Source organism: Oratosquilla oratoria, chromosome 9 (genome assembly GCF_046742065.1).
Source record: "Oratosquilla oratoria isolate Oo_2021 chromosome 9, ASM4674206v1, whole genome shotgun sequence".
Taxonomy (NCBI): Eukaryota; Metazoa; Arthropoda; class Malacostraca; order Stomatopoda; family Squillidae; genus Oratosquilla; species Oratosquilla oratoria.
This window is the reverse complement of record NC_134785.1, coordinates 55,031,045-55,052,374: the sequence shown is the minus strand read 5'-3', so window position 1 is coordinate 55,052,374 and position 21,330 is coordinate 55,031,045. Positions and strand designations below refer to the sequence as shown.

General features: G+C 42.3%; 1 protein-coding gene across 9 annotated transcripts in view; it reads left to right on the top strand.

Moving 5' to 3' along the window:
• LOC143028423 (DNA-binding protein RFX2-like) overlaps positions 1 to 21,330 on the top strand; it is a 362,309-nt gene that overhangs the window by 323,481 nt on the left and 17,498 nt on the right. For all 9 annotated transcript variants that reach the window (XM_076190484.1, XM_076190478.1, XM_076190483.1 and 6 more), the window contains 3 exons: positions 7,064 to 7,245; positions 13,154 to 13,430; positions 16,352 to 16,528. In XM_076190484.1, coding sequence (XP_076046599.1) covers positions 7,064 to 7,245; positions 13,154 to 13,430; positions 16,352 to 16,528 — 636 coding nt within the window. The remainder of the gene's footprint in view (positions 1 to 7,063; positions 7,246 to 13,153; positions 13,431 to 16,351; positions 16,529 to 21,330) is intronic.

Genomic DNA, 21,330 nt, shown 5'->3' with positions numbered 1-21,330 from the left:
TAATGATAGTCGAACAAGAAATTGAACTAAAGGGTGTAAAGGGCCCTTTACACGGTCAAACGGTCTGTCAAACCCGGTTTGTTAAACAAGTGTTTGAAATTATGTTTGACCGTGTGAATGGGGTATTTGGTTGTTAAACACGTTTGAGAAACGTGTTTGACGACCAAATACCCCATTCACACGGTCAAACATCACCTAAAACAATTACCTGACAAACCAGGTTTGACGAACCGTTTGGGCGTGTAAATAGCCCTTTACACTCTTCGTTCTGTGTACACTAGTCGTCTTGCATTTCGCGGCCAGCTCCCGCAGTCTACCACGTAGTAACTTTGCGTTCGTGTACAATAAGACTGGGATATCCTTGGAAGACTCATTGAAAACATTTATTATTATTATGATTATTATTATTATTATTATCATAATTATTATTATCATTATTATTATCTCTATTAATATTATTATTATTGTTATTGTTATCATTTTTATTATTATCATTATTATTATCGTTATTATTATTATTATTATTATTATTACTTTTATTTATAATTTTGATTATTTCATTATTTAATTTTTGCATGTAGCTTTAGTTTTAGCCAGCAAAATGCATGTTTTCGTCTTAGATTCAATGTGTTTTCCTAAGTATGTTATTATTACTATTTTAGAATTATGTTAATGTAAATCTTACCATATCCATTGTGCATTGCATGCATAGATATAAAGTGGGTTATTGACTGCATAGTAATATGCAACCATTACTTAAGGTACCGTTTTTCGGTCGTTCCGGCGGACCAGAACTATGAATCATTATCTGTGTTAAAAGCCTTTACCTTTAGAGGAATCATGGAACTATTTTAGAAAGATGTCACTCCTTTATACTGATCCCATGAACCTGTCTTTTACCACTTCTGTGACTACCTTTTTTTTTATTCCCCTGTGGTTGAGGGAAAAGAATTCTGCAGCCGTGTTTCACAGAGCTGGGTGCGTTACCTCCGGACAGGTAGTGCGTTACCGAAAAATCTGCGTATATGTATATACATATACGCAGTAACGCGGACCGCTCTAAGGAAATTAAAATCGGTAACGCATTGACGGAAATGCACCCCAGATTTTTCGGTAACTCAAAAAGGATAGTTGTAGAAGAGATATGAAAAAAAAAATCCACACAGAATGGTTGATGTCTGGAACACATTGGACGAAAAAAGACTGTGTGCATACACCATACAAGAATTTAAGAACAAACTAGATGCTGAGAGATACAAAGACGGGTCACTACGAGCATACCTCCCTTTCCCGTATAATACAACTAGGTAAATATACAAACACACACACACACACGCACGCACACACACACCTCTCAACTAGAGCTCTGAAGGCTGCCGAATAAGACGAAAATTCTCAATAATGCAAGGAAAATAAGAGGCCTGTTTTGTATTGAATTGCAGGGGGAGCACTTGCGGTTACCCTAAAAGATTTATCTGCAGTGTTAAATCGATCTAATGAGAGAGAATTCAAGAAAATAAAAACGATGATTTTGAGTCGAGTGTCAACTCAAACGCAGAGCCCTCTGGAGGCGCTACGCCGAAACAAAATGTAAACCGAGGCCTTGAAACCCCAAGAGGAATGACTAGATTGTATAACAAAGACATTTTTTAAGGTTTTGGTAAGTACGAAAGAAGAATTTTGAGCCGAATCAAAGACACGGAAAGGGAGATTGTGAATATAACGAAAGGCCTGTTCGAAGCTAACAATGAGATATGTGAACTAAAGAAGATATATCCCGAACTAAATAATGAGCTAAAGGGATTAAAGAATATTTAACAGAGGTTAAATGTGAAAATGAAAAGATAAAAATCAATTATATTACCAATAGTGAGAACTTAAAGGTAAATCGCAAAATGCAGGCAATGTCTGAAAAAAATTAAGAAAACTTAGGTGAGGAAAATTTGCAAAAGATTAAGAAATGGAATGAAAACAGAGAACACGAAGAAATAGATTGTAAAGAAATAGTACAACAACAGATGCAGGAAAATGCAATGGACACAATTATTCAACTCATCAAAGAAAAAATAAATTGTGTCCGAGATACAGTGGATAGGAAAATGTGCATTGTGGTATATGAATGAAATTAAAAAAAACATGGTTTAGCGAGGTACATGAGAGAAAGAGCAGAAAAAGAAATATCAATAACAATTCTAAAAGAAATACAAAATGGTGACCAGGAAGTAGAGAAAGATATAGAAGAATTGTATAAAATGGGACAATATTCCAAAGAAAGAAATCGACCTCTGAAGATAAAACTAAGATCACAAATGGTAGAAGACATATTAGCAAAAGAAAGCAAGTTAGCAAAGAGTGAACATTACAACAATATATAGAGAAAAAGAGAAATTAATGTTGAGGAAATAGAAAGAGAAAATACACGAATAGGTGAAGCTTAGAAAAAAAAAAAAACGCGAAGAGAATGGAGACCGAAAGCAAGGAGTTCTATTGGAAGGTCTTAGACATGAGGCTGAGAAAATTGTACATCAAGTTAAATGAAACAAAAGAAACAGAAACAGAATGTAGAAGGAAAAAAATAATAATAAAAGTGACCTATACTAACAAGACGGATTCATCTCAGGATTTAATTAATTAAATGATTACCTGTTAGAAAAAAAATACACAATGGGTATTGTGGAGACGAAATTAAGGGGTCCACTACCACCTAATAGTGTTGGACATGGGTTATACAATTATCGGTTTAAAAAGAGAAATGAGAAACAGGGAGGAGGAATCATGTTCGTGGCCAAGAAAAACTTCAGTATGATGAAGGTTACTGAGGGTAAAAACAGTGTGGAAATGATCATGATAAAAGTTGAAAACAGCGACATGAAAAATAGAAAGTTTGTGGTGATTTATGTGCCCCCAAAAATGGGCTCTTGGAAAGAGGGCGAGTATTCAAAAATGTTAGATGATTCTGTACAAGGCATTGATTAAATGAGGTACTGAAGGATGGAGGTAACCTGGTACTTATGGGAGATTTTAACTGCAAAGAAATCTGTAGGGAAGTGATGACAGTGAAAGGCAGAGAGAATCTATGGGGAAATGTATTACTTGACATGACCAAAGAACATACAATGACACAATGGATAAATGAAAATACCAGATACAGAAGTAATGCAGAACCATCAAGACTGGATTTAATATTTATAAAAGAACCTGAAATTGTGGATAAAGTTGAATACAATACACCATTTGGAAAGAGTGACCACATACTAATATATATGGAGAGAAATGAGAAATATAGAAAAGTAAGATTGATGTACAACAAAATGGACTTTGGGAAACTTAAGATTTGTCATCTAGACCAATGTAGACACCTACCTGACTGGAGCCAGAAAGGGATACTACAGAAGGGACTTGAAAAAAAGATTATCACCAGGGAAAGCAACAACAACAGACATGGATTTATCTGCCTTTCAAAAGCAGCAAGTGTTTTCATAATTAAATCATTAGCCAAAGGGAGAATTTGAATGTAATGCAGCAAGTCCTCTGAAGACCATGGTGGTCACAATGTTAGGGCAATAAATTTATTCTCAGCCCATCTTTGTTTACCCTTTTCTACCCATTACTCTCATATATATATATATATATATATATATATATATATATATATATATATATATATATACACATATATATATATATATATATATATATATATATATATATATATATATATATATGCATGTATGTACATACATACATGCATATAAAACCATATTTTGGTAGCAGAATCTCTCTTAGACATATATTATTAAATTTTGCAGCAGCTGCATTCACAATTTTTTGGTGATATTTAAAACTTTCCTTATACTGACATGATGAGAAGAGCTAAGTTGCTTAATTAAATAGCTAAACATCTATGAAGAAGTAAAACTTAAGATTCTTAAGTTTTTAAAGCAAAGCCTTTGCCTGTTCAGCATCTTCACTGCAACTACAACTACATGACAAATAGTGGGGTTTTCATACACAAATTATGCAGATTGCAGACACCATGGTGATGGTCTGGTGAGCCAATCAAGAGATATGAAGTATAGTTTTGTCCACACAATTAGCCATAAACACAAATCTATACTAATTTAGATGTAGGGATGATGAAGTGGTCTGGATTTTGTCAGTATATGCTGTAATATTGTCCTATACATTGCCTCTAGGATGAGAAATTGCTTGTAACTTATATCTGATATTATATGGGGTGATCATGTGTGCTATGTATCTTGTCCCCAGACTGGCTGCCTGGATCAGCACCATGGTGTCTTTAATCCTTGTATCTTGTATAAAAATTCCACTCTTTTGTCTCAAAGTTGTAGTTTCACTGAAGACGACTAACTGTTATGTGAAAGCTTTGAAATAAAAAAGGATGCCTTCTTTTTATTTATTTATTTATTTATTTATTTATTTATTACATTCCTATCTTGCCAATTAATTAAACAACTTAGCTCTTCACATTGTGCCAGCATAAGGAAAGTTGAATATGCCAGCAAAAAACTTGTAAATACAGAAGCTGCAGCAAGCTTTAACTTTATATATATATATATATATATATATATATATATATATATATATATATATATATATATAGTATATATAGAGTATATATATTCTTGTAGGAGGTCTACAGATCCCAAGTAACTGGTAGCAGCTACTAAATTGAACTTTAATTCATTTAAGGAAGAAATATTGTGTTGTCTGTGTATGATCAGGGTGGGGCAGTTTAGGATGAGGTGTTCAGTGTCCTCTGTGTGATGGTAGCATTTGAGGCAATTCTCACCTGTGGTCATGCATATTCTGTTTAAGTATTGTTGTGCTGGGTGATGACCTCACTGCAGTCACGCTAGCATGCTTGTTGCCTCTCTTGTGAGAGACTTTTTATGTATTTATTATATCATGTACTTATTTTTTATTATTTTTTAGGCCAATGTACAGAGGATCTTGATGGAAAAGGGTGTTTGGTTGTAGGTTTTGGAGTGCTTGTTTTGTGATCTGGGCGTACATATGTTTTTGTATTGGTGTGATGTGTGGTGTTGGTGGAAGCTTGTACACATTAAAGTAGTATAGCACTATTTTTCCATTGAGTTGGCTGTGGTTTTGTGATGTAAGATGATGGTTGAGTAGGGTTGAGAACTCTTGTGTAGAACTGTGTACCTATCATTTTGATGTGATATTCTCTTGGTAGGATTTTGGTATCTGTATATATGTGTTTTTTGGAGTGGTTTTGTGCACCCTTTCATTAAATTCTTTATTTGTATAGTCTATAAGGTATCTATGTTTTCCTGGTTATTGGAAGCCATGCTGTGAGTGCACAGTTGAGTGTGCTTCTCAAGAACTACTTGTAGAATGTGTTTAGAGTTTTCTTCTGTTGTCCAAAGTCAGTACCTGTGACTAATATCAGTATATCATTTCTTTTATTTTACATTATTTTATTTTTCACTGTCAGATCTTTAATGTGTGGGGTGAAGGTCATGCGAATATCAAGGTAATTCTTGGGTTCTTTCAATGGAAGGGTTTTACTGCTCAGTTGTACTATTGGATATTTCTTTGATTCAGCATTGTCTAGCATAATGTTACTGATTATTTCTGAGGGGAAACCTCCATTGTATTATTTCTAAGTCATTGTTCTAGTATGTCTTAAGTAGGCTTGTGTGTTCTAAGCTGTTATTCTTGGTTATTATCTTCATTACATCCGCAATGAGTAGTACTTTGGTGATATGTTCTTGATCTGGTGCTGTAACTTCAATAGTGCTAGTGAGAGCAACTCCATTAGATGACTCCATGTTGCAGTCTTTTAGTTTCAGAAATCTTGTTTTAGATTACTCTGCACTACCCACCAGCTGAGAAGTTTCTTTAGTCATTTCATGAAGCTGTTGTGTACGTATATCTCTGTGATATTTGTAAGTGTGTGTTTAGGAACTTTTATTGTATACCTTGTTGATATCTATTGTTACCATTACCCTTTTTTTTTTAATGAAACTTTATAATTTTCTTGTTAGAGTACTCTGCACTACCTATCATCTGAGAAGTTTCTTAACCATTTCATGACACTGTTGTGGATGTATGTCTGTGATTCTTTAAAGTGTGTTTAGGAACTTATCAAATGCCTTGTTGATGGATATTATTACCATCACTCTTCCTTTTTATGGAACTTTCTTGTTAAGTCTTCCCAACAATTGTGTGATGCTTGAAAAGGATGTTAGTGGAGTAGCCTTCTTTGAATCCATGTTGGTTTGGGGATGTGGGTAGATCAGTTATATTTCTTCTTGCTATTTTTCTTTCCATCTTCTTGGGTGTGTTGGATAGTAATGAGATAGGCCTACGCTAGATTTTCTTTTCTCCTCTTTTTAGATATCATATGTGCTCTTTTCCAGATTGTTGAAATTTTGCTCTACATTCAGGAGTGGTTGAATGTATCATTTGGGCCTAGGTGTTTTAGATTTATGTAGATCAAAGGCTTTTTCTCCCTAATGAGAGGGGATGAGTCAAAGCACATATTCACATTATGCACAAAACCTATTCAGCCACATCTCTCATATGAGCATTTCGAGAAGGAAAGTCACTGTCTCCTGTGACACTTTCCATTTTATACCTTATACTGTATCAATCCATAGGTGCATTTTTAATCACAACAAATACTGCCATATGTTGATATATTTCTTGGCATGTATACATGTATGCTTTTGGCCTCTGACTTCACCCTTCTCAATGGAATCCCTCTTTCTTGATTTCGTAAAATCCATGAACCAGGTTCCAAACTGACCTTACTCTCTAGCATGTGCAAAACATGCGATCGGGGTTCTAGAGGCTTAGTGTAGGCATGTGCACATGTATGCTTTGTCCCCTGACTTAATCCGTGTCAGTAAAATCCCCCGTTTCTTGATTTCGTAAAAACCGTGTGCCCAGGTCACAAACTGACCCTTCTGTCTAGCACGTACTAAACATATGCGATTGGAGTTCTGGAGGCTTAATATACGTGGCAGCGAATGTCTGTACGCACCTGTGATTGTGTTGCCTTGGTTACGTTCAGGTGCAATGGCTGATGGACAACTACGAGACGGCGGAAGGCGTAAGCTTACCGCGTTCGACGCTCTACAACCACTACCTCCGTCACTGTGCCGACAACAAGCTCGACCCTGTCAACGCCGCCTCTTTCGGCAAGCTCATCCGAAGCGTCTTCCTTGGCCTCAGGACCAGGAGGCTCGGGACCAGGTGAGTTAGCACGCGTGACACTAACACCTAAACCCCCCAACTCACCCCCCTTCTTTCCTCATTTTCCTCTTCTTCCTCCTCCTATCCCTGGTTGTCATCCACTTCCTCCTCCTCCCTCTACCTTCCATATTTCTCCTTCCCTCCTCCTCTTCCCTTTACCTTCTATATTTATCCTCCTCCTCTTCCTCCTCCTCCTTTTCCTCCTCCTCCTCTTCCTCCTCCTCCTCCCTTCGCTTTCCATATTTCTCCTACCCTCCTCCTCTCCTCCTCCTCTCTAATTTTACCCTCCTCTCTCTCCTCTTCTAACCTCCTCTCTTTCCTCGTCATCACCTGTCCTTATTATCTTCACACTGCCAGTCCATTTTTCCCTCATCCCCGTCTCTTTTGCCTTACTCTCTCTCTCTCTCTCTCTCTCTCTCTCTCTCTCTCTCTCTCTCTCTCTCTCTCTCTCTCTCTCTCTCTCTCTCAATCCCCCTCACTCTTTTTCTTTCTCCCTAATTAAATGTGATTCATCATGATTTTAAGCAAGCCGGTGTGTGTGTGTGTGTGATCCACCATGGTCTTGGATCACGTGTTGGACTCGTGATCGACAGCTATTTCCCTCCCGGAAGAGAGCTCATATATGACCAATCTATGGGTAATGCTGTGACCTTACACGCACACGCACACACCAAACTCCCCGCCCACGAGAGTTGGAGTAACAACTCTAAGCACAACGATACTGAAATTACTTCAGCCCTGGGAGAATTTGAACCCGGACCGCTGTAGTGGCAGCCGGGAACTTTAACAACTGCCCCACGAGATGTGTGTGTGTGTGTGTGTGTGTGTGTGTGTGTGTGCGTGTGTGCGCTTCTGTTGGTTTGTGCAACATAAATTTAGCCCCATTTTTCTTCTTGTATATCCCAGCTTCACCCCCCTCTCTCTTCCTCTCCCTACCTCGCTCCTCTCTTTCTCTCTCTCCGCTCCCTATCCCTATTCTCACCCTCTCTCTCTCTTTCTCTCTCTCTTTCTCTCTCTCTCTCAACTGTCTCTCACCCTCTCTACCCCCCCTCTCTCTCTCTCTCTCTTTCTCTCTCTCACCCTCTCTACCTCTCTCTCTCGCCTCTCTCTCACACCCTCCCTCTCTCTCTCTCCCTCCTGTCTCTCACCCTCTCTCTCTCTCTCTCTCTCTCTCTCTCTCTCTCTCTCTCTCTCTCTCTCTCTCTCTCTCTCTCTCTCTCTCTCTCTCTCTCCTGTCTCTCACCCTCTCTACCGGCCTCTCTTTCCATTCCATCGTCACTTATTTGACGTCCTTGGGATCTCGGATTGTCTTCCAGCCACTTGCGTTCTACTGTTCCTGCATGTACGTTGACACTGTACATTTATCCTGTGTGTACATTTTATGTTTGTGGAGAGCTGTGTCTCTTTGGTTGTGGTCAGCCTCCAACGTTCTCATACTCGTTGTCGATCACAAATCGAAGCGCTTCTTCAAGTGTCGAGATGTGATGATTTGATTTTTTTTTTTTTCATAAGAAAAAAAGTCACTAAACCTGTTTTTTTTATTGCAGAAGTCCTTCTCAATATCTGCCCATTAACAGCCTATGTTTCCTTTCGTCTTTGTTTTCATCTCCGTCGTCCTTTTTTTTTTTTTTTTTTTTTTTGTCAGTCTTCTTCTTCCACTCTTTTCCTCTATCCCTTCCTCTACTTCATATCAATTTTCCCTCCGGCACCCACTCTCCTCCACCTTCACCTTCTCATCCTTAGTCCATTCTACCTGACCCCGTTTCTTTCTTTAATTTTTCCTTTTTTCTTACCGCCATCTTTAACTTCCCTTCTCTTTACCTTTCTCTTCCTTTTCTCCTTCCTCTTTCGCATCCCTCTCATTTCTTTCCCTACCTCTTGTCCTATCACCCTATACCGTTCATCCCACCTCTACATTGACATTGTCCTCATCACCATTCTTGATCAATTTGCACCGTATATCGTACACCATGTGTACGAACTTCACCGACAAACTTTGGAATATATTCCCCATCGAAAAGCAAACCCATCTTATCTTATAGCAAGATGCAAAGAGGTAATGTTCTTAAAACTGTGGTAACCCAAATCAGTACACTTTGTACCCAACCGAACACCGACGGTACGTCCCTCCCCACCCCTTATCTGCATGCTGCTCGTTCAGTTAGAAGTCATCTTGGATCCGAAACAGACAAAGGTCCAGCCACGCAGAATTTATTGGACTGAGAGGAGAACTGGGAGGTGAGTGTCGGTGTTCGGCTGGCTGCAAAGTATCCTGATATGGGCCACCACACTGCTTTCAAAACATCATTATTATATACTTCACTGTAGAATAAAGCGTTTTCTTTTTTGATGGAGGATATATTTTCAAAGTTATTCGGTGAAGTTCGTATCTATATATATATATATATATATATATATGTGTGTGTGTGTGTGTGTGTGTGTGTGTGTGTGTGTGTGTGTGTGTGTGTGTGTGTGTGTGAGTATGGTTAAGTACATAAAAAGTGAAGAAACACGTGTTGTGTTCTAGAATGAGCAACAAAGGAAGAACTAAAACTCCATGCTTAGGAAGGTCAATCTCTTTTTTATAACACCTACAAAGGTGTGAGTACAAAGGATGAACGGGAGTCCGTAGGTCCTCGATCCCGTGTTAGGAGAGAGAGAGAGAGAGAGAGAAGGTCTTGGAACTTGTAGATCCTCGATCCGGTGCTAGGAAAAAGAAGATCTTGGAGCTGAAGGTTGGTTGTTGCTGTTGCGATCGAAGAGGGTGTTCTTGCGACTTGCGAGAGAAGACCACCCGCTCACGCGGGATCGGTTTTTGTGGGAGGGGAAGAATGTCTGTAAGAAAATGAAAAGATAAGAGTGCATAAAAGAGGGCTATTGCCAAAATGCGCTTTTTCGTGAGCCGATTAGGGGCGGTTAACCGGTGGTCGTGGCTCGGGAGACCATCAACCGCCCTTCCGTTGGCAAGAGGCCGTCTTTTAAATCCAGTCAGGTCCTGGTTTCTGACTAGTATTCTGATTGGCCGCCTTTCCTTTGACTATGGGCCAATTGCGAGCCCTGGTGAATGCACGCGCTCCCGCTCGCGTTGGTGACGTCATCAGTCCCGGCTCGGTCTGCAAGGGAGACGGGTGTCTTAGACGCTGTCGGTGTTGGCGAGTGGAGCACCACCACTACACCACTCTCCCATCTTTGGAAGCGAGTAGCGCGGAGGGTAAGGAGTCGCCTGAGCGGAGTGGGAGTAGCGAGTAGGCCTTCTGACCAGGCGGCCGGATCAGGTGATTGTGCCATCGAACGCAATCTCTGGAGAGGATGAGCTGGATGATGGAGAAGAAGGCGGCAGCTGGCGTGGTCGTGGATTTGACGAAGAGGGTCCTGGCTGGGCATGGAGCTGTAGAGATAGACGGTTAGATGAGTGGGGTAAAGATGAAAGCCGAAGTGAGTACGGGGGGAGGTAATGTGTTGGTGGGTGGGTGGACCAATGGTGGTGGTATGAAGAGATGGGCTGGCGTGGTCGTGATCTTGACGAGAGTGTCTTGGCTGGATATGGAGCTGTTGAGATAGCCGGGTAGGTGAGTCGGGTAAAGATGAAGGAGAAAGTGAGTCGGGAGGGGAAGAAATGTGTTGAGGATTAGGAGGAACAATTGTGGGGGTATGAGGGGGTGGGTTGGTTTGTTGTACGCTAGTGGCAGGGATGTGTTGTAAGAGGGAGTGGAGGTGGAAAGGAGGGTTGGAATAGGAAGATGGAGGGAGGTGAACTGGTTTGATCCTGTCGATGGAAGTGCGGTCTGGCTTAGAACCCCGGTCAACGAGGAAGTGCTTCATCGACCTATTGATGACCCTGTAGGGTCCATCATACGGGCGCTGGATAGGGGCTCATCTGGAGTCGCGCCTGACGAAGACATGATCCGCTAACTCGAGGGATGGGGGAACATACACGGGGTTTGTGTGTGTCGTCCGTGGTGGTAGGGGGCGGTTGTGTGCAAAGGTCTCCCTGATTAGTTGAAGGAGGGCAAGTCGGTCGGGGTCTCCGATAGCAGGGGTGGTTATCTCCCCGGGAAGGCGAAGGCCCTCTGTATACACTAGCTGAGACGGAGACACGTCGCTGTCGACCTTGGAAGTATTACGGATGGAGAGAAGCACAAGAGGGAGGGTATCGGTCCAACCATAAGAGTTGCTGTGCTTTGAGTGAGTCTTTCAGCTGGCGGTGGAGCCTTTCCACGAGTCCGTTGGCCTGTGGGTAGTACGCCATAGTCTGGTTGCGGTGAGTGCCCAGGAACTGGAGGAGTCTGGACCAGAAATCAGACTCAAAGTAGGCGCCTTTGTCGGTAGTGATGACGTGAGGGGCGCCAAAATCTGGATATATAACCTGAGAGGAAGGCATGGGCGGTCGTCTCAGCAGAGATGTCAGGGAGAGGAATTGCTTCCGGCCACCTGGTGTACCTGTTGATGCAAGTAAGTAACTAACGCATGCCACGCGAGGGAGGTAGGGGGCCCACAATGTCCACATGGACCGACTGGAAACGTTTTGTGGATGCGGGGAAACGATGGAGTGGAGCATGTACGTGACGCGTCACCTTTGATGACTGGCAGGTAAGGCAGATACGGGTCCATAACCTGACGTCTTTGTTGATGCCCGGCCAGACGACGCGATTTGTGAGGACACATTGTGTTGCCCGAATTCCAGGATGATTTCGGTCGTGGAAGATTGAGAAGACATCCTTGCGATGACTGGCCGGAATGAATGGTCGGGGTTTGCCTGTAGATGTCGCGCCACATTGATGCGGGAGAATTGGGAAGCTGTCGGGCCTGCACGGAGGATGTGTTGTCCAGGCGGTGGCGATGGAGTTCTTGGTCGTTAGTCTGGGATGCTGCGATGAGTGCGTAGTCGATGCGTTGGTGGTCAGGGATGACACTACGCTACAGGTGATCCTGGATAAAGCGTCGGCTACATGGTTATCTTCTCCCTTGACTTATTCGATGTGAGTATCGAATTGGGACTAGATTGACAGCTGCCGAGAGACTCTCGCTAAGTGGTGGTCCGATACCCTATCCAGGACGTTGGTGAGAGGCTTAGGGTCGGTAAGGATGGCGAATGGACGTCCTTCTAGAAGGTAGAGAAAGTGCTTGACGGCCGAGACAATGGCCAGAAGCTCTCTATCAAAGGCACTGTAGCGCATTTGAGAAGTTTTCAACCGTTTGGAAAAAAACAACAACAAAAAACGATCGGCTGGATCTGTCCGTTGACCTTCCGTTGGAGTACCGCACCTATGGCTGAAGAGGAGGCGTCGTTGGTGATGATGGTTGTAGCTCAAGCTAGGTATGATAACAGGAAAGTAAAAGACGGGGCCCCATGACTTTTTCCCCCTTTCCTGTATGCTACGATTAGGTAAATACAGTCACACATACCAATAATCTTTACAGTGTATTTGTTTTTTAGGCTCTATAAATGAACAAGAATCATATGTTTTTATCTAATTATAAGGACTATACTTATGGAGTCCCATTACTGCTTACAAACTTAGCTTATAAGGGGCTGGACCCTGCTGTGGATATGCTATGTCTTGTTGCATTGCTTCAGACCTGGGCACTGGATGGGAAACAGGGTGACCCTTCATCCAAGAAGACCTAAGATAAAAGGGAAACAATTGGGTGACAGACGAGAATGGGATGGGTGAGGTGTGGGTGCATGCCTTGGCTGGCAATCTCCCATGAAAGGGTGAAGAAGCCTGGTATGTAGATAGATAGCTTTGAATTAATTTTGTTGTCTGACTGCACCATTTCTTTGTATAAGATATATGGTATAAGATCTTTGATATTGAATATGCCAATCCTTTATTTTTTCCATCAATCTGAATACCAAGCGATATCTATTAGTGCTGTTGTGTTAACAAGGTTTTGTTTTTTTCAGGGGCAACAGCAAATATCACTACTACGGTATCCGTGTCAAGCCAACGTCTACTCTTAACAACTACCCTGATGATTCCTCTTCTGTCAGCCTTCGTCAACAAACCGCAGTATCATCACTGAACAAAAAGGGTCAACAGCAGCATCAAAGCAAGGGTGTATCATCCTCTTCCTCATCATCATCATCAACAGCAGCTGCAGGGTCAGCAGGAGGACAAGGCAAGAGTATGGAAGCACATTATGATGCACACACACAAGCTATGGCTGAAGCATCTCCACAAGTAAGTTTTAGCTATGTTTTACATATATACGTATCATGGACATTACATCTAGATAAAGCTTTTGATAAATTACCTCACAGTCAACTTATGTTGAAATTTGAGCATGTTGGAAGACTAAAAGGTAAACTACTTGAATGGTTGAAAGATTTTTTGGGGGCAAGGTACATAAAGACAATAGGATAAGATATAAGGATAGAGAGCAGTGGCCAGCAGAGTTCCACAAAGTGAAGTGCTAACTAGACACTACGAGATGCAAGGGCGGGACACCATGAGCATAAATCCCCTTCCTGTAAGATACAACTAGGTAGATTCTAGGTAAATACACACACAATACCAATGTATAAAGGGGGAGATAAGGAAAACCCAACAAACTATAGACCAGTCTCCTGTTCAAGCACAATAGTTAAAATATGTGAAAAAGTTGTCAAAAGTAGATGGACTAAACATCTGGAAGAAAACAATGTACTGAATCCAAAACAATTTGGCTTTAGACAAGGAAGATCATGTGCCACAAACTTGATATGTTTTTATTCAAGGTTAATAAATATAATGCAAGAAAGGGATGGATGGGCAGATTGTGCTTTCCTGGATTTACAAAAGGCATTTGATAAAGTACCACACAAAAAGCTATAAAGAAAACTTGGAACAACAGGAGGTGTACAAGGAAAGTTATTGAAATGGATGGAAGATTTCTTGCACGGGAGAAAAATGAAGGTGGTACTTAAAAATAAAAACTTGACCAGGGAAGAAATGATAAGTGGAGTCCCACAAGGTTCTGTATTAACTCCAATAATGTTTGCTATATATATATAAACAACATGGATGAAGGTGTAGAATGTTATATGAACTTCTTTGCAAAGGACACTAAACTACTAAAGAAAGTCAGTACAGAAAAAGACTGTGAATCACTACAGAGAGACCTGGACAAAATCTGGGAATGGAGCCAAAAGTGGGAAGTGAACTTCAACATCAAGAAATGTAGTATGATGGAGTTTGGAAAAAATATATATATATATCAGGACAATATAAAATTGGTATATAGGAAGTAAAAAAAAGTTACTCCTAGGACCTAGGAGTAATTATCAACAAAGACATATCACCAGACAAACATATAAACAAAATAGTTGGAGAAACCTGCAATTTATCAAGATCAATAAAGGTGGCTTTTAATTACTTGGATGAAGTAATGGTAAAGAAAAATGTTAGTCGCACTGATAAGACCAAGATTGGAGTATGCTGCGACATTATGGACACCCAACACAAAAAAGAATATAAAGAAATTAGAAAGAATTCAAAGAGCAATCACAAAGATGGCACCAACACTTTCAGAATTGACATACGATCAAAGATTGTCTAAACTGGAACTACCAACATTGGAACAAAGAAGAGAAAGAGGAGATCTACCGGCCATTTACAGAATCATGAAAGGCATGGAAGTCTTTGACAGAGAAGATTTTAGAGGGATAAAAGAAAAACAAGAGGACATGAAAAGAAACTCAAAAAGGATAGTTATAGAATACATCTGAAAAAAAATTCCAAACAGAGTGGTTGATGTCTAAAACAAATTGGATGAAACAATAATGTGTGCAGAAGCCATACAAGAATTTAAGAACAAACTAGATGCTGAGAGATACAAAGATGGGTCACTACGAGCATAGCTCCCCTTCCCGTTTAATACAACCAGGTAAATACACCCAGACATGGGTTTTACAATTATTGGATTAGAAATAGAAATGAGAAACAGGGTGGAGGAATTATGTTCTTGGCCAAGAAAAATTTAAATGTGATGAAGGTTACAGAGGATTAAAACAGTGTGGAGATGATCATGATAAAATTTGAACACAGTGACATGAAAAGTAGAAAGTTTGTGGTGATTTATGTGCCCCCAAAATTGGGCTCTTGGAAAGAGGGCGAGCATTCAAAAATGTTAGATGATACAAGGCATTCATTGAGATACTGAAGGATGGAGGTAACCTGGTACTTATGGGAGATTTTAACTGCAAAGAAATCTGTTGGGAAGAGATGACAGTGAAAGGTGGAGAGGATCTATGGGGAAATGTATTACTTGGCATGACCATAGAACATACAATGACACAGTAGGTAAATGAAAATAACAGATACAGAAGTAATGAAGAACCATTGAGATTAGATTTAATATTTATAAAATAACCTGAAATTGTGGATAAACTTGAATGCAAGACACCATTTGGAAAGAGTGACCACATACTAATAGAGGCTAAACTAAAGGAAGAAATATATATGGAGAGAGATGAAAAATACAAAAAGGAAGATTGAGGTACAACAAAATGGACTTTGGGAAACTTAAGAAATTCTTTCAAAATGCAAATTGGGAAAAATTCTACATTGAAGAGACAAAAGTGGAAGAGAAATGGACGATCTTGATGGAAATCTATAATGAAGGAGTGAATAAATACGTACCAAGACAGAAACAAGAGAAGGTGTACATTAAATGCTGGTTCAACAGAAGATGCAGTGAGGCGAAAGATAGAAGAGATAAAGCTTGTAAAATGACATATATATATAATAACCATAGAAATGGATTTGTAAAAGTGCACAGAGAGAAAAAAAGAAACTACAAAAAAGACATCATAGAAAAAAGAAAAGATCAACTCAATCTATTTTTTTATTATATGGTTAAACATGGTTATATACAGAAAATAAAAATGTCATTCTAATTTTAATTGTCTTATTAGATGAATCAAGTTAACCGCGCCTACATTTTCATGTAAAGTATCATAGAAACACAGGAATCTGCAAACAAGTTTAATTTCATGCACTGAAAAAGGGGTATCTGATTATCTTTTTCAGTAATAAATTTTGTGGTGTTTAAAATATTACATTGTACATTTTTCTTTGCTTTTACCATGGCTGCATTTATAAATAATGCTTAATATTTGCAGACCTTGCAGCATCAGCAGTACTTAGGTGAGGTTGAGAGAGCTGTGCCAATGGTCAGTGAAATACAGGTTGGGTCATCACCACTTCCCAATGGGGTGTCTAGGCAACATTTATTTAACTTCTCCACATTATACAAAGAACACTGTGAATCCTTGCTGGAAGCCATCTATAACCTTCAGGTCAGTAGTAAAGATGGTTATTGTAAGTTTGTAAATTATTGTTATATTATTGTATAGGGAGCTTGGAAAATCTCTCTCTCTTTCTCTCTCTCTCTCTCTCTCTCTCTCTCTCTCTCTCTCTCTCTCTCTCTCCTGTTTCTCCCCCCTTTTTCTTTCCCTCTCTCTTTCTCTCCCTCTCTCTTTCTCTCCCTCTCTCTCTCTCTCTCTCTCTCTCTCTCTCTCCCTCTCTCTTTCTTTCCCTCTCTCTCTCTCTCTCTTTCTAATTTTCTATTTCTCTGTCTCCTGGATTACTCTGTCATTTTGGCTCTCATTATTCATTATTCAGGTTCATCTTTATTATTTCTCTTATCTCCATGTGTGGTATTACTTTTTCTCAATATTCTTTCTCAACTTTATAGAATGCTCCTCTTTCATTTACCTTATCTGCCAGTAATCTTACCATCCCTTTTCATCTTATTTCTCATTTAATCCATGTTTGTAACACCCACCATACTTCTCAAAAACTTCACCTTAGACACCTTAACATTTCCTTTTTTCAACCTCTCTTAGATTGGAAGTTTCTTACCAGCAATGTTGTAAGCACAATCAACCCTTTTTCTTTTTTTCTTTACATTATTTCCTAGATATTTCTCATGACAGTTTTCATTCTTCCAAGACATTTAATTGTTTCCCTCACTCTACAATTTACCTCCCCTCCAATTCATCCATTCCCTGCTACATGTGACCTTAATTACTTGAAATTATCCTCTTTCTCTAACCTCTCTCCTATAAGTATTACCTCCAGATTACTGCCACCTTCACCCCATGTATGTCTCATCACCTTGCTTTTCCCCACATTTACTTTTAACTTCCTCCTATCAAATAACATCCTGTCACCAACTGCTACAGACCCTCCTATGATCCAGTCACAAGTGCAGTGTCATCAGCAAACAACAACTGACTGACCTCCCATTTCCCTCTAGTCTCTTCAACCATCATCAATTTCCCACCCATTGTGTGTGTTGGTCGAGGGCTAATAATACACACTGTAGGTTCTTAAGTACATTCAGCCTTAAACACTAACACAGTTACAAGAAGATACAATATAATAACAGAGTCAAAGCTAGCGCCCATGCGTGACTCCGCGTCCCCTCTAGTCTCTCACTCAAGCACTGTTGCTAAGCACCTATGCATGCCTACCCCGGGCATGCGAGTTGCCACATGTCGCCAGACGGGGATATCAATAACCCACACCTCCCTTCCCCCTTTCGCGCCCGCAGACTTTAGTCACGGGCGGACAATCTGCGCTGGAGTCTCTTGGAGCGACGCAAATCAGCAGGCGGGTCCTCGCTATGGGCCTCGTGTGGATGGGAAGGGGTGCAGGTGACAGGTCGCAAGAAGTGGCGGTTACGCTGCAACACACGGCCACTTGTGGTGCGTATTTCATAGGTCCTGGCTTTGCCAACGCGCATGACAATGCCGACCTTGTCCCAGCGGTGGGTCTTCGGGTCCTGGAGCCGAACATGCTGGCCGATATACAGCCTGGAGAGTTCACGTGCATGGCTGTCATACCGAGCTGCAGCATCCTTGGCCTGGGTTGCTGCGCGGCGGTCACATTCCTCCGCTTTGGTTTGCCACTCCGTGGAGAAAGCATCTGGGTGGGCCGGAACGCAGGAGCGGAGGGGGTGGCCATATAACACCTGAGCTGGGGAACGACCAGTGAAGTTGGGAGTGTTCCGCAGTTCCAGGAGGCCTCGGTCGAATTCCTCGCAATCTATGTTGCCTGAAGGGGCCACCTTGAGGATGAGGTGCTTGATGGCCTTCACGGCGGCCTCGGCATGGCCATTGGATTGCGGGTAGTGAGGTGATGTGACAATGTGTCGCACACCCCATCGTGCTGCAAAGCTCCTGAACTCCTGGCTTGTGAACTGGGGGCCTCCGTCTGTTCGCAAGCGGAGGGGGACACCAACTTCCCGGAAGTAGTTGCAGAACATGCGGATGGTGTTGGACGACGTCGTATCGCCTTTGCAAGGGACGACCACAGGCCAGCCGGAGAGTCTGTCAGCGATGACAAGGAATGACTTGCCTGCAACGGAGAAGAAGTCCGCTGAGACAGACTCAAAGGGCCTTGTTGGGTGGTCGTCGCTGAGTATGGGTTCCTTCTGCTGGCTAGGTTGGAGATACTGGCAGGGTTCACACGACTGGACCGTGTTTGCAATGTCCGAATTGATGCCTGGCCAGAAGACAGTTTGACCTGCCCGACGTTTTGTCGCCTCCACGCCCCTGTGGCTATCATGAAGACGGGCCAGGATGCGGCGGCGAAGGGCGTTAGGAACCACAATTCTCATGCCGTAGAGGACGAGGTCACCATCGGCATGGAGGTTATCCCGAATTTTCCAGTATGGGAGCAAGGGCCTAGGAAGTGCATAGCGGTCCGAGGGGAATCCGGACGTCACACAGCGATGCAATTGGACGTAGTCTGGGTCAGTCCTAGCTGAGTCACGTAACTCCTCCAGAGTCCTATCTTCATCTACGTGGGACTCTGTCACAGCTCTCACCGTGGCTATCGTATGTAGAGATGCAATGGAGTCGGTGCAGAGTGTGTGGTCTTCCGGCGCTGGGTAGCTCACTGGGGCACGGGATAGGGCGTCCGGGATGCGAAGATCCTTTCCGGCACGCCATACCGCTGTGAAGATGTATGGGGACACCTTCTCCTTCAGGCGCTGGAGACGTGGGTTCTCCACTGCGTCCAAAGTGTAGCTGTTCAGGATGGGAACCAGGGGGCGATGGTCGGTCATCAACGTAAAATTCTGAAGTCCCATCAAGTAATATTTGCATTTGAACATCGCCCAGACGGCGGCGAGTAATTCTAACTCGATGGTGGCATATCTAGTCTCCGCCTCCGTCAAGAAACGGGAACCGCATTGGATTAGGCGTAGGCGTCCGCTGCCGTGGTCCTGTAGTAATGCAAAACCAATGCCGTTAAGCCGAGATGCATCCGTCTGGAGGATAGTTGGCAGGGTATGCTCTAGGACACGTTGTGTTTCAAGGGTGAGACACATACGTAATTGTATGAGCTGCTTCTCATGGGGTAAGCTATACAGGTCGACCATGGTAGCGTAATCTTGCCAACGTCGCTTCCATTCGCGGAACAATTGGTAGGTGGCATCTGGTTTAAGTGGAGGTGGCGTCTGAGCAGTGGCCTTTTGAGTGGGTGGAGGAAGCGGGGGCTGGCGATGACGGATGTCATCGGAGGCCGCAAGGTGCTCTGGGGGAGAGTGAGCGGGTTGCCGTTCCGGGTTTATCAATTTGAGCAGGGCGTCAAATCTAGCATGGTCTTCTCGTCGTCTGCGTTCATCTTCTGCTAACCTCGTCTCTTCAATCCATTTCACGAGGGAAAGCATGTCTGTCGGTGTGGTCGGTGGGAAGGATGCGGCCTGTTGCTCATCGGAAAGATCTGGCTGCATCTCTTCCTCCTCTTGCTCGAGTGCTCCTGAACGAGTATTAGGCATTTCGCTAGAATAAAGCTAATAGTGTGGGCCCGTAATGCGCGGATGAGTACGTAAGCTTGCGGGTACCTGGGGCCCAGTAGGCCTGCGGGCGTGTAAGCGAGGGGAAGTATCGCGCACACGTCCTGCCAATGTTCAAATACAAGCGTCTCTCCGACAAAGAGGCAGCAAGATTTTCACAAATACCACTCACAATGCACTGCGACACTATACGGGGAGGCACTATAAACCACACGTGTAAGCACTAGACACTATACGAGAAGGCTCCAAGCATATACGCAGAATGCGTGAAGTAGATGAGCGCAATATGGCGTCGGAGCACTGCCAGTCACTAACGAACACTTGCATATGCCGGTTTTTCGTTTAAAACACTTATGTTGTACGTGCGAGCGTGTAACTCTGTCACTGGGACTGCACACATTCGTGAGCCCTTGTCGCACACAATTACGATATGTGGGTCACGGTACACCAAAATAATGCAGGACACGGTACACCAGAATAATGCATGTATAGGCTGAGTTCATTGCGTTGCACTGCCCTGTATGCACTAACAATGTTATATATCTCACTGCGCCATGTGTGTGTTGGTCGAGGGCTAATAATACACACTGTAGGTTCTTAAGTACATTCAGCCTTAAACACTAACACAGTTACAAGAAGATACAATATAATAACAGAGTCAAAGCTAGCGCCCATGCGTGACTCCGCGTCCCCTCTAGTCTCTCACTCAAGCACTGTTGCTAAGCACCTATGCATGCCTACCCCGGGCATGCGAGTTGCCACATGTCGCCAGACGGGGATATCAATAACCCACACCCATTGCCCTCGCATATCACCTTCCATATTACCCCATCCATGTACACATTGAACAGACATGGTGAATACAACCCTAGTGTAGCTCCACCTTCACCTATGTCATGGAGCATCTGAGGTTACTGCCAGAGTTTTACGAGACAACGGAGTACAAGTGGTGCACAAACCCCTCAATACGTTGCACTGAAATCTCACCAAAGTCAAAGACACTGATGGTCATACACAACTGGCCGGTGTAGTTTACTGCATAGGCTGCACAGACTGTGACACAGAATTTGTAGGAGAAACACAGAAGATACTAACCACAAGAGTACAAGAACACCAATGTGCAGTAAGGTGAGAAGATCCAAAATCAGCCCTATACAAACACACTACAGAACACCAACACAGTATAAATTGGGATGGAGTGACAACTGTACACAAAGAAAAGAACAAAAAGAAAAGACTATGTTTGGAAACATGGGAAACTAAGAGCAACTGCATAAACAGGTGCATTGATCT